Source organism: Lachancea lanzarotensis, scaffold LALA0S11 (assembly GCF_000938715.1).
Source record: "Lachancea lanzarotensis genome assembly LALA0, scaffold LALA0S11, whole genome shotgun sequence".
Taxonomy (NCBI): Eukaryota; Fungi; Ascomycota; class Saccharomycetes; order Saccharomycetales; family Saccharomycetaceae; genus Lachancea; species Lachancea lanzarotensis.
The window spans coordinates 40,057-53,474 of NW_019212889.1; the positions used below are offsets into that span (position 1 = coordinate 40,057).

The window sequence follows — 13,418 nt, forward strand, 5'->3', positions numbered from 1 at the left end:
AGCCAAAGTTGAGCTCGAATACGTTATTGGTCAGAATGTAACTCGCAGGGTCGTAAAGTTACTTGGTCCACCAAATATCGATCACGTGGTTAAAACCGCTGTCGTAACTGTCACAAACCTTTCCTATCGACACTTTGTGTTAAAAGCTTCATAACGTTCACTGAGATTATCACAACCATCAGATCCACACCAGAATTTGCGTCTGCACTGCTCAATTTGCTACTCACATCGCTTTAACGCAGCTCACGCTCTACAAAGAGGTCACCACGGTAGATTGCTAACAAATAAGTTCCAAATATGGTTACACATGAGCTGAACTCCCGAGAAAGCCTCTCAAATGACAGTGAAACACTAGAAGGAGTGAAGCCTTCTCAACTATACGAAATCAAAGAGTGTGTTGGGAAGGGAAGCTTTGGAGATGTTTATCGCGCCATCGAGAAACAGAGCGGATCAGTCGTTGCTATAAAAATCATCAACTTAGAAGAGACACAGGACGATATAGAAATACTAGCTCAAGAAATTTACTTCTTGTCAGAGCTGAGGGCACCTTTCGTTACAACATACTACAAAACCTTCGTGGAAGATGTTTCAATGTGGATCGTTATGGAGTATTGCGGCGGTGGGTCGTGTGCCGATCTTCTCAAACATCTTCCAGAGCATCGGTTACCTGAGCAAAAAGTTGCATTCATTGTGCGGGAAGTGCTCTACGGACTTGAGTACTTGCACGCTCAGAAGAAAATACATCGCGATGTCAAGGCGGCCAACATACTAGTTACGGACAACGGCGACATTAAGCTAGGAGATTTTGGGGTCAGTGGCCAGATCATGGCTACTTTGAAGCGTACGACCTTTGTGGGTACACCTTACTGGATGGCACCTGAAATTATTGCCAAAAGAGGCAACGGCTACGACGAAAAAGCGGATATTTGGTCGTTGGGTATAACTGTCATGGAACTTCTAACGGGTCAACCTCCATACGCCAGGCACGATCCAATGAAAGTATTGATGAACATTCCGATTAGGAAACCACCCAGATTGCACGGTCGTTTCACTAGCCCGGTCCGGGATTTTTTAGCATTGTGTTTGACTAAAGATCCGGACGCGCGTCCTAATGCATCGGAGCTCTTGAGCCACAGATTTATCAGCAAGCTTACTTGGAGGGGCGCTGGTAACTTGAAAAAAGAAGTTGACCTTGTGCAACAACTGAAGGCGAGAACAAATTATTTGAAAGAACCTCGTCATTGTGTTACAGATAAGGTCTACGGGACGGGTGTTAAGAAATATCTTCAAACTTGGAATTTCGATAGTTCAAACCGAAAAGTTTTGCGACTACAAAATTCCTACAGTTTCCAGGAGTTGAAGCCTCCAAAACTCAATTCGGCTATTTTGGAACAGCCATCCCCGCGAAGCGACAAAAGTCCAATCTCTGTTTTGGGAAGTGCTGATGTCAACACTCCGATAACTAACATTACATCTCCAGGGATGAAAGATTGCCGTCACGAAAAAGATTTTGATGTCTCAATGGGCATACACGAAGGTAAAGCTGCTCGAAAGAACGTCCTTCAAACGTCCGGCAAGGGCTTAAATTATTTTAAGCATGTGGCTCTTTACAGCTTTGACAAAATCTTCGAAAGAGCTCGCTCGGACGATACAAAAAATGTGGTGAGCAGGCTGAGAAATCTTTTTGAAGAAGCTGAGAAATCGCAGCCTGGATTGAGTGAGGCATTCGTTGAAGAAGTGTACATCAGAATGGAAGAAATTAAGAGCTTCATAGATAATTCCTCTCTATAATTAAACTAAAAGCATACAAGTCATGTCATAATCAGGTCAGACTAGACAGAATGCGTCAGACCACACTAGTCCATATGTGTCAGACGCATCGTGTCAAAATGAGTCTTTGGCAGCTCAGGCTTCTTGTGGCAGGTCAATCCACGTATTATAAAAACTCGCAATTGAATACCACAAGCACCATAGCTCTTCCTTACATCAAACCCAAGATAACGTCTACTCACAAAGAAACATGAGATTATCTGAGATTTTAGCAGCATCGCTAGTTTTGCTCGAAGGCCACCAAGCGTCAGGCTCCTCAGCACAGAAACCTTTTGAAAGAAGTAGAGATTTCACCAGACCACATGCGGTTCGAGTTAACACTCAGAACATTGGCAAACGAGAAACCGCACCAGCATTCGAGTCCTTGCAAGATGAATGGTCGGCAGGTGTTGTCGGTGTACAGGCCCTACGGTTTGAGAAGTCAACAGCAGTAGCAGAAATTTGCAAGAAAGACGTGCACAATATCGAGAGTGCGGCTCAGTTGTACCAATTGCAGCAAAGCTGTAGATCTATTGCTGGTACCTTACAAATCTCCGAGTTCCTGGACCCGGTTATAGATCTGGGAGGCCTTCAAAATATTAATGGTGATCTTATCATCGAGAATCTTCCAGAGGTTGTGCGCATCCAAGGGCACAATCTTGTTAGCGTTGGAGGAACATTCAAGATTGACAGTTTGACGTCTTTGACAAGCGTGTATTTGCCGACCTTGCATCACTTTGATGTAATGGAGTGGAAAGTGGTCCCCACATTGACCTCATTGAGCTTGGCTCCTAACATAAGCCACGCGAAGCGCGTTACTATATCAGACACTTCTTTGATAGGTATCGATGTTCTCGAAAACATTGAGGACTTAGAGATTTTGAACATCAACAACAACAGGTATATGGAATATGTCAAGAGTAATGTTAAGCAAGTTCACGAGCAGCTCAGTATTTCATCTAACGCAAGGGAACTTCAAGTTGAAATGCCTGCATTATTATGGGCCAATAATTTGACAGTCAGGGACGTTGCTTCCATCAGTTTTCCTCGCTTACAACATGTCAATAAATCGTTGGAGATTATTGAAAACTACTTTGAATCGTTTGAAGCTCCTTTACTAAAGACGGTCGGTGGTACTCTCGGTGTGATTCAAAACTCACGGTTGGCCCGTGTTGACTTTTCTAATGTGACAACAATCCAAGGTGGACTGATGATTGCAAATAATTCCAACATTGACAAAATTGACTTCTTACCAGAATTACGCGAGATCGGAGGTGCCATTCAATTTATTGGAACCTTTCACGACACAGAATTTCCCAAACTGAGGTTGGTCAGAGGAAGTGCTTTGGTGAGAAGTACCTCTAGTACTTTGGATTGCAGCAAATGGATTACTCCGGCGAGCGGAAACTCTATTATTCGTGGGGGCAGGATTATGTGTACCACGGGTCAGTCTAGAAATACCGCTCGGGTGAGTGAAGATGGAAAATTGTTGGACCATCAGGAGACACAATTTGAGATCAAACCAGAAACTTCTGAAAAGACCAATGTTGCATCGTCGGTTGTGAACAAGTCCGGGATAGTTAATATTGGCTTTGCGCTTGTTTTTGGATGGGCTGCAATCTCGATCTGCTCTGCAATCACTCGCTGATTTGTTGGTTTAAGACACCACCTTTTTGTAGCCCTTTTTTATTGTCATATATGTCATTGTACTTGGTACACTTGACGGCTCTCTCTGGCGCTGTTGTGTAAAAATACTTTGTGGAGATAGTCGAAAAAAAAAGTTTGATTAGAAGGATACTCTCTGTTGACTTCCAATGCTGTCGAAACCTGCTAGCCACCTAACCTTCTTTCCATTAATCGATGACTCATCGTCGCCGGCATCGGCGCAAATTCGTGATGCCTGTCGCTCTAATATTGGTTTATATGTATATATATATAATATCTATATATATATATATTTCTTAAAACTGACATCAAAGCTAACAGATACTTCTAGGATCCTCTTCATATGTAAAGCAGGGATCATTGAAGCTGGATTGAATGGTAAAAACCTTAATTCAGATCTCTCTAGATCGAAGCGTCAGTTAAGTTGGTGAAATGCGTGTTTTAAAGACCCTAACCAGTCACTTGAGCAATGCGAAGGTCAATCACGTGACCAATTTCCATTTACTGTTTACTCTGTTTTGCCGACATGATTTACTACTAAGAAACTGGATCTATTGGCAAAGGAAATCTGATTGTCTTTTTGTATCGATTCGCTTGATAGTGGCTACAACTCTTGTCGTACTGCACTCAAAGCACTAGGTCTCAGCATGAAGTCTTCGATACTGATCAAAAACACCATTAAAAGCTCTGATGGTCGAGAAAGCGCTTAAAGAAAGTTCTCTCCATCCTAAGTCATAATTCTAGGAAGGCAGCTACAATATATCGCAAGATTATCCTCCAAACACCTTAGTCAGCTCGTTAGAGATAAACGGTTTAACTATCACTATCGACGTATCAGTTAGTGATAGCGGTCTGGGCACTAAACAAGTGTGTACATGTCACAGTAACATTTCTAGGCATGAGCACGTCTCTTAACGCGTTTGGTTTGCTTTGACACTGTCACATACCTTAAGAAGAGTGTGAAAGACACTTGCCAAGTTCAAACACTAAGAATCATATCTTTGAAGGGTGATTCGATCTACTTACTATAAAGTTATAGCTCTTGGCTAAATGGTATCGACGAACGGAGTTCAACATCGAGTCAACAAAGCAGAAAGAACTGCAAGGGCCGATACCAACGGAAATAATGCAGAAGGCCTGGGAAAACGTTCTTTCGCTCCGGAATCGGCTCGTAAGCCACGCAAGAAACGGAAAACGTATAGTTGCGATGTCTGCCGGAAATTCAAGACCCGATGCGATTTCGAACCGCTGATAGGGCGCTGCCATCGATGCAACGTGTTGAATCTGGACTGCTCACTTACCGATGAGCGGCAAGGTGAGATCCTGGCTACTGTAGAGGAATCATCGGAAGCGCCCTTTTCAACTTCCATTTCTGATTCGCACGTCAAAGAAACTGCTTTGAAATCTTTGTCCAATCCGCAACCCTTCATGACTACTTTCAACAACAGGCTTAATAGGCTGGAGGCTAATCTGAGTAATTTAAATAGCAAGCTGGACTTGCTAGTAATGTTGGCACAAGGCTCAGATTCCGCTGTCAAGAACGACTTGAATCGTAAAAATATAACCGTCGATGCTCGAAAATTGAACTCCCACAATGGAAAAGTGCCACTTAGTAAGGATACAATTCATCATGTAAAAGGAGGTGATCGGGATGATTCAAACGATGATGCGCTCTCTACTCCTGGTAGCAAGGACGATGGTCATTCATTTTTCACTGACCTCCACAAGGTAGATCTAAACGGTCTCAAATTGCAAGAACCACCCTTGAAACTTATTAGCGATATTGACGAGCGACTTTTTCCCACCAAAGTGCAATCAAAGAAGGACAAGGTTGCCAAGACACAAAGACCTTTTGTTGTTGCAAGAACTAATTTCATCAAATTCTTCAATGAGCATGAGAAGATGTGCCTATTTTTATCCCGCGACTTTCTTGAAAAATCCCATTTCTGGATTATCCCAGGTGGTGTCAAGGAAATAGACCGAGTTTATGTCGAGAAGCATATATTCATATCCAGCGTCTTTGCAATTATCGCTATGGGTTTTGAAGAAAACGGAAAATACGAGGAAGAACAGGAAGTAATGTATCCTTTAGTTGAGCGTCTCCTCACCAATACTCTTACGATGTTCGAAAGACTAACAGACCACGACATTGAGGCCATTCTTTACTGTAGCATGTTCAATGTGTCGCGGAAGGCCAAAAGGCATCGTCAAATGAAGTTCAATTCTCTGGTCTTAACTAACTTTGCAATAAGCAGCCTTCTAAACATTATCGATTTCCACAAAATAAAGGAAAGGGTGATTGACGGTGAAGAATATAATGCGTTGGACATGTATCATCTGAGGATTTTGAATTCTTTGACGGCTTGTCGACTGCAGTACTCTATTGGTTTCGGAAGTTTTCTGGTGCCCGACGAAGTTCTGGATGACTTTAATAACCTTACAGCTCGATTTCCACAGGCAAACTTCGGAGATGATATTAAAATAAGTGAGATCAATTTGAGTGAGATTGTTAACAACATATTTCTCAACTTCAAATCTTACTTCAGAAACTTTGCTGATGATTATGTAGCGCGGCAAGAAAAAATCACAGCAGAGAAAGGTACCCTGACAGATTCGGATGCCCCCTTGACGTTCCCTGAGTTGGAATACTGGCTAAAAAATTGGGATGAGCTACTATCAAAGGACGGAGGAGGGGTCCTCTTGTTTGCTTACAATTACTATTACATCATGATCTGTCGATCATTTGTGACCGAATTCTATGAAGAATATGGGAACGAACTACATTTGTTTGAATCGATTTTGAAGACCATGAAAACCTACTGTTTTACGCTTTTGGATGGATTCTTGAAGTTACCATCTTCGCTCATCAAAGGAGCGCCTGTCATCACGGTATATCAACTTGTGTATGCCTGCTTGACATTGTGCGATTTCATACACTTTTTCGATGCCTCTGAAAGGGAACAGATCCTGAGTCTCTGCACCAAGATTTACTGGCATTTACACACAATTGGCGAGAAGCTCAATGAAGCTACAGAAAATGTTGGCAAGATCATAAAGTCCTTAATTGAAACGGGAAAGAAAAAGGTGCATGATGGAGGCGATGCTCTGGCTTATTCATCCCAGGGTGCCCCACAAGAATTTCGTTCATTTGTTATGCCAGGTGTACTTCATAATCCGGAGTCGCCGCAAAGCGTTTTGTCTCCGGGATCTCATGCGAGCGGAGCAGAAAGTGCTGCCGCAGGCAGCTTTAATATGCCCGACGTTGACCAGTTCAACTCGTTTGAGGATTTTTTTCAAGACTTTTTCGAAAACTTGAAACCAACCACTCAAAACATATTCTCTTCTTTGCGGCCAGAGTCACATTAATCCAAGGATTGAGTAGGGCGCTACCAGTTAATTCACTTTTTCACTTCGAAAATGGTGAGCCCGTCTTGTTTTTGAAGAGCGTACTCGTAAATTACCTTTGGCATTAAAGCTATTGCACCTCGTTCTCCGCTCGATATCATGCTCCTGACTATCGTGGATGATATTTCATTGGCGTTTGGGGTGTTCTGTTCCACCACAATTTTTTGATGCCAAATGCGCGGGATTTCAGGCTCGTATTCGCCTTTTGCGATATCTTCTGGGTAGTTTAACTGCTGCTCAATTTCGGAGTTACCACCTCTAGTGAGACAGTACAATTCAGTCTTATCCATGAATGAAGCGAGAGCCTCGGCCACCAAGCTTGGTGCATAGTATTTGGGGTCGAATATTCTTGTGATCGTATCGAATCCCACCAAATAAACAACTTGAAACCCATCTCCGAGCTTGTTGTGTATGACTTTAGACTTCTCGACAAACTTGCCATATGTGGTAACTGCGACAGAAGTCTTCATCGCGTCTTTTTCGAGGGAGTCGCAAAATAGGCACATCATATCGAGCCTCTTATCGAAAGCAGCTGGTTTAACTTCTTTGTCGGCGTTGTTGAGGGAAAGCAATAATACGATATGCAGTCTACTATCTCTGTAACGTTGTGCCGCCTTTCTTATCAAATTTAAGTGGCCATTGTGAGGTGGATTGAAAGACGAATCTAGCACTAGTAATCTATCTATATTGTTGATTTGCCGTTGACCATATATTATCTCGAAAGTGGCATTGGATGCGAGGAATGTTTTAAGATGTTCAGAGCATTTCTTAATGAGCATCGCGGCTGAACCTCGACTATTTGGTTCGGATTTTCAACTGATATGGCTCGAAATACAAATAACTTATTTATTGATGTAATGAAAATAGGATGACAAGAATTAGATTCGGTTTACAGACCATTAGCGGGCCGCGAAAGTGGTAGACAAAGAATACCTTAATGCACGCTCTTCATCAAAAGTAAAATGTTGATTTCTCGAATATAAAGATGTCCATTCTGCTTTGGAGTCTATGATTTTTAACGGAACTTGGAAGTCGGAAATAAGAATCACACTGTCAAAGCATGAAAGTGACCGCCATACCTGCAAACATTGAAGTTCCACGAGGCTGTGGGATGACGCTTGATACGAGTTGCTAACACTTTGCCGTAATGAGTTCAATTTATCACTTTATATTGTTCCGACATCTTTCCGACACTGTGGGTGCAAGAAACTCAGGTTCATGTCACTAACGTCACTCAATTGGTAATCAATCAATGCAATCATAATAAGCATTGAACTGAAACTACAAGAATAGACACTGACGAGCTGGTTGTCTCTTCTTACCTTCAATGTTAATCGTGATGTCTTAGTTACTTAGCTTCGTGGGAACAAATCCATCAACTCGGCTCACCTCTGTGATGATTTTGAGTAAGGACCTACTTTTTTGAGCTGTTTCAAGGGACGGTGATAATGTTATACTTTGGTTACAGCCTTTTAGCCTTGAAAATGTGTTGTTTCGCAAATTTCTGCACCGTAATCGAGCATCCTTATGTCATGCACGCAAGCAAAGAACGCAGAAATCTCAAATGAACCACAGCTCTTGAGTGGTAGTTTCTATATTTTCGAATCTAAACTATGTTTTCGCACTACTTTGCGTTCTTCCTTCAGAGCTCATCCCGTCTTCTTACATCCACCAACGTAGTCTCAAAGAAAAGATCAGAATTTGGTGGTATAACCGAACCAGCACCACGGGCACCATAACCCAAGCTGCTAGGAATACGTAATTCACGTTTTTCACCAATGCACATACCCTTTATGCCTTGATCCCAACCTTGAATCACTCGACCAGAACCTAGCTCAAAAGAAATTGGAACTCCTCTTTGGTAAGATGAATCGAATAGATCAGTTGAGCCATCTAGAGATCCAGAGTAGTGGACAGAAACAATGTCTCCGTCTTCAGCCTTTACTTTACATTCACTCGCGGGAATGGTTTTGACAATCTTGATGTCAAGAGCAGTCAAATTTCCAGCTAGGACACCACAGGAAAGCCCTAGAAGACCGAATACTTTGGTTAATTGCATTGTTTGCTTTTATGAATTCTAAAGACTGACGAAAGAGAGGTTTTCAACTGAATTGCTGCTACTCAGAGTCTTAAAACTGTATCTGAAGTTTATTCGAAAGTAACCACTTTCAACACCCACACGTGAAAGACATGTAACAATAACACACGCGTTCATATCAAGATAGCGAGCGATTGAAAAGCTTGTTCTATGGCCGCTATTGATATCTCACTACATTCAGTTACGTTCAAAGTATGTTTATAAAGGTTCGCCATTTTTAAGACTCCGTTGTGAAGTAGAGGTACCTAGTGTATTGCAACGTCAGCTGTTGAGCGTGGCGTCTAATCCCTGCTGGTGCTAGCTTAGAAAGTAAGAGCCTCTAGAGAAAGAAGCTGCGTCATAAAGCCGACAAAAGTTTCGACAGCTTTATCTGAAGTCAGTTCGACACTCTATTCTGGTTCACTTTGAGTGAGAATTGTCGACCTGACAATCCGAACCCTTCCAGAGAAAGCAACGGATTGTCAGATCCACCATCGAGGTATACGGGTGAAATTCAAGGCGCATAAGTATTGGGCAACCTGTGAGGTGACAGGCCCTCGCCTTCAAAATCCAAGATGATACGCTATATTCGATAATAAGCATCAAATGAGTAACAGTTGATCACCCTCAAAAGTTCAACAAAAGTAGTAGCCAGTTATTTTGGCAATTCTTAGCTTTTCACAAGCCACTTTGTCTTCAGCTTCTTGGTGTCAACCATAGGCCTTATGAAGAAGCATAACACAAATAGTCCAACCACAGTTGAAATCAGTTGACCCTTCTGAAAGCTGGGCTTCAGTTTATCAAATTGAGACGATGGCGTCACTTTAGTGCAAAAGAGATCATGGCCAAGACTGCAAACAATACTGGTCGACTCCAAATTCGTTGGAACGGAGATGAGGTGAGAGTTTGGTCCAGAGAGTACTCGTCTATGGTGCGTTAAAATCGTGAAATCACTGACAGGAATGGCGCTGACGTAGGGGGAGTTCAAAAATTCTTTTTTGTCATCTGCGGACATCAATGATTCTTCAATTCTCCTGGCGTTCAAAATGAATTTTGGGAGAGAAGTTATTTGTCCATTTTCAAGCTCAAGTACCACGGATCGTATTGTAATACCAAACTTAGTCTTCGTGAGCGCCAAGTTTTTGATAGTCTCTGGGTACATGTAGGCTTTCTGGACAACCTCAGGTCTCAGGACATTAGACAAAGGATCAGCTGCTGATGAACCGCTGCTCAATCTTACGTTCGGCGTTAGCGATTCATAAAGCTCGATGACACCAATTTTTTGTTCCGGAAGAGGATCGTTGCTGAAATAGGTATAGACGACCCAATTTTCGCCAACTACTAAGTTGATCGACGATGTCAAATCAACCGTATCATTATGGGAGACGGAATGAACTAACTCTCCAGTCGCAATGTCAATAATTCGTACCGTCATAATGTTTGTAGTTGAGTCACCGGTAATGTAGGCTGCTAGGTACGGATATAGATACTTGTAAAGTACCGTTCTGTTTCCCAAGATGCTGCCTAAGCTTACCACAGGACTTTGGTCTCTTTCACAGAAAGCCAAAATCTTTTCTTCTCCGTCTAAGTAAATTCTCCACGTTTCCTCCAAGGCCTCGTTTTTGTAGAGGTGTGAGCTGAGCTGAGTTTCGTCATGATAGAGGAGAAAGGAGTCTTCGCTTGCCTTACGTGAGCGGTTCAAAACCATTTTTGAGTGATCTTCGAGCTCCAAGTAGACGAAATCGCCATCTGCAAAAGGCTCAACGAAACTATTTGCTGGTAATTTTGATTTACTCAACAAGAATGGCTCCTTTTCAATTATGCTGATTTCAAAAGTCAAAGAGGTGCCGCTTTTTGTTATTACAAGCAGTTCAGTATCAAAGCTGGTTGCTTCTAACTTCAAAATGTCCTCCAGGTGGGTATCGATGGACCAAATCTTTTTTCCTGAGCGCGCGTCAAGATTTAATATCTTTCCCTTGTCAGTTGCCACAATCAAGTACTTCATGAACCCAAAACTGATATCTTTTTGAAGGGAAGTGACCTCGTCGTCTTCACCTAGTAGAAGCTCTTTGACGATGCTGCCCACAGAAAAATTCTTTCCAGCCAAATAGCTAGTCAAACGCTGTACGTTTTGCCGCACGCGATAAGCATAAGCCTCTATGAAGTTCAAGGATTCCTCCTGTGAAATTTCAGCGAAAAGCCTCGCACTAGAAGAATCTTTCGCTGAAACGAAAGCAAAAGCTTTGATATTCGCTACGGATTCGTCTCTGGTCCAGCTTTGAGATAACCTATAATCGGCCACTCTGAGAAAGTGAAACTTTTGGGAATCTGTAGAAATGATGATATCAAAGTCGCCATCGTCGTGACTGTTGAAAAACACCACTTCCTTAAAATCTTCGGGCAGTTCATGCAAAAAGACTACTTGCTCCTTATTTTGGTCGAGAACTTTCAGTTTTTTGCCGGCCAATTGAATCAATGACATATCTGGACGGCAAGGGGACAAAATATCAGAGTCGATGGATTCGATTCTATTTGGAACTTCTGAACCAGTGAGCAGATCGACAATGATTCTTGCCCCATCCTCATTTACAAGAATTAGCTCATTGTGACTGCTTGTAGCTGCGTTCAATGCCTGAATATCTAATGGAAGTCTGTCCAGCACTTTCCCATCGGTACTATTGACCCACGAAAGTAAAGATTTATCGCCCAAAGATGAAACAATGACTAGTTGATCGCTGCCATCTTCAACTACGGTAGAGAGGACAAATTCGTAATTGCCAATGTTATCCAAATGCCAATCTATACTGTCGACCTCGTCATCAAAAACCGCGAGAACTTTCCCAAAATTTGCCAAGGCAAGCAATGTCAAGCCAAGTAGAAAACTGAAAGCTCTGGTCATTAAGCAAGGCAATGGAAGCGTTCAATGGTTTCTACGCTTGAATTGTTGAAATGGGAGGCGATGCTTGAAATACAAATCTTTACTTACAAGACGATGAACTTCGCTCGATATTGAACATCCAAGAAATTATCGCAGGGCACGAAGGTGTAAAAGGAAAATGGATAGCATCGGCTTGTAGGCTGTGGTCAGCCTTCAGCGATTATTTGGATCAGTACTAGGATCTTTCCAATCATTTTTGTCGACGGGTTGATTATCGTTGTTGTCTGTCGCATTTTCCTCTGACATCAAAACAGTCGGCAGAAATTTGATGCTTAGCGAAGTTTCTAATGCCAAGTCCAACCATGGGTTGAAAGCAGACCAAGTTTCCGCCAGGTCAATGTCTTGTGGATCTTGAAGGCTGGAATCAAAAATGAGGCCTTTGAACGCCGTTTGGCGGGGACCGTTAGAAACGGGCATGCTGTGTTTTGGAGCTGACTCCATGAGGGAGTGCACAAGTTGCTTCGTTTGGGAATTCTTCTTTATGAGGTCCTGCAACTCTTGTTTCTTGTGCGATACGGCCCGCCCCAGCAAGAGGGTTGTGGTCTCCTTCGTGTGTCGGTTCCGAATAAAGTCGGTCATTTCCAGGTGATATTCGAGCTTGTCTAAATACTCAGTAAAGGTCATAGGCTTGTATTCTAGAGGCCCAAACCAAGATATCAGGTAGCTGTCAGCCTCAACAGTAGCACGCGCTAGCGCAACACTTTGTTTCACTTCGGGTGTATTCAGTGGTAGGACGTTTCCGTTGACGGCATCTTTCACCTTGAATCTTGTGGGATCAATGCCTTCATGATAATAGCGAACAATGTCGTTGAAGAACTGCTTTTCCCGAACTGAGCGTGCTTCCTCGTACCATGGGTCGTATTTCAAAATAGAGAGCCTACAAGTCTCGAGAAGTGACTGACTCAGCAATAGCGAGCCACTCAGCAAGTAAATTGTTCTTTTGAATGCATTGAATTTAGCAGACTGAAAGAATCTACTTGGGCCTTCGCGTCCGATTCTCTGAAATGAATGTGTTCCACCAAAAGAAGTGCCAAGATGTGTACCCATGTAAATATCACCTCGACTCGTGGAAAACCTGTTCAAACTGGGAAATTCAGATATATCTCTCTTCACAATTTTGCTACCCAAAGTCCTGAATCTTTTAAAGCAAAACAGTCCGATTGCCGTTTGAATGCCCACTAGTGTCCAAAGGCCGGTTCTATTGTCCGAAGCCGGGACTAGAGGTCCCCAAAGTCGTAGTCCTAAACTAGGTCTTGGATAAAATTGTATGGATTTATCATCATCAGGCTTTTCTGGGTCCTCCTTATGCGCTATTTTAGACAAGTTGGGGTTTTTAGAGCCATCAGGCGGTGAGTATAAACCCATTGCACGATTGCTGGCTCTAAATATGTTGAAGTCGAAGGTGCAACTGTGCTAGCAGCATCTTAACTACTTTCATTTATTCATGTTATTTTTCACGTTCTTTTAGAGAAGAGACGTCGCCGCCCGTAGGAGGAAAACGATCGAAAAGGATATTCAACAATG

General features: G+C 42.6%; 7 protein-coding genes across 7 annotated transcripts; 3 read left to right on the forward strand and 4 right to left on the reverse strand.

The window, feature by feature from the left end:
• Positions 1-297: 297 nt before the first annotated feature.
• Positions 298-1,791, forward strand: SPS1 (LALA0S11e00628g1_1; the record flags this gene model as incomplete). The annotated part of the gene is made up of 1 exon (XM_022775106.1): positions 298-1,791. One exon carries the CDS (start codon positions 298-300, stop codon positions 1,789-1,791), a length of 1,494 nt encoding a protein of 497 aa, XP_022630491.1.
• Positions 1,792-2,020: 229 nt separating this feature from the next.
• On the forward strand, positions 2,021-3,457 carry LALA0_S11e00650g (LALA0S11e00650g1_1; the record flags this gene model as incomplete). The annotated part of the gene is made up of 1 exon (XM_022775107.1): positions 2,021-3,457. The coding sequence occupies one exon, from the start codon at positions 2,021-2,023 to the stop codon at positions 3,455-3,457; it is 1,437 nt and encodes a 478-aa protein (XP_022630492.1).
• Positions 3,458-4,524: 1,067 nt separating this feature from the next.
• Positions 4,525-6,840, forward strand: URC2 (LALA0S11e00672g1_1; the record flags this gene model as incomplete). Its single annotated transcript, XM_022775108.1, has 1 exon — positions 4,525-6,840. One exon carries the CDS (start codon positions 4,525-4,527, stop codon positions 6,838-6,840), a length of 2,316 nt encoding a protein of 771 aa, XP_022630493.1.
• A 32-nt stretch (positions 6,841-6,872) lies between these two features.
• POF1 (LALA0S11e00694g1_1) lies at positions 6,873-7,658 on the reverse strand (the record flags this gene model as incomplete). Its single annotated transcript, XM_022775109.1, has 1 exon — positions 6,873-7,658. One exon carries the CDS (start codon positions 7,656-7,658, stop codon positions 6,873-6,875), a length of 786 nt encoding a protein of 261 aa, XP_022630494.1.
• Positions 7,659-8,521: 863 nt separating this feature from the next.
• FPR2 (LALA0S11e00716g1_1) lies at positions 8,522-8,938 on the reverse strand (the record flags this gene model as incomplete). The annotated part of the gene is made up of 1 exon (XM_022775112.1): positions 8,522-8,938. The coding sequence occupies one exon, from the start codon at positions 8,936-8,938 to the stop codon at positions 8,522-8,524; it is 417 nt and encodes a 138-aa protein (XP_022630495.1).
• A 688-nt stretch (positions 8,939-9,626) lies between these two features.
• On the reverse strand, positions 9,627-11,855 carry EMC1 (LALA0S11e00738g1_1; the record flags this gene model as incomplete). Its single annotated transcript, XM_022775113.1, has 1 exon — positions 9,627-11,855. One exon carries the CDS (start codon positions 11,853-11,855, stop codon positions 9,627-9,629), a length of 2,229 nt encoding a protein of 742 aa, XP_022630496.1.
• A 192-nt stretch (positions 11,856-12,047) lies between these two features.
• Positions 12,048-13,259, reverse strand: MGR1 (LALA0S11e00760g1_1; the record flags this gene model as incomplete). Its single annotated transcript, XM_022775114.1, has 1 exon — positions 12,048-13,259. One exon carries the CDS (start codon positions 13,257-13,259, stop codon positions 12,048-12,050), a length of 1,212 nt encoding a protein of 403 aa, XP_022630497.1.
• Positions 13,260-13,418: the final 159 nt, after the last annotated feature.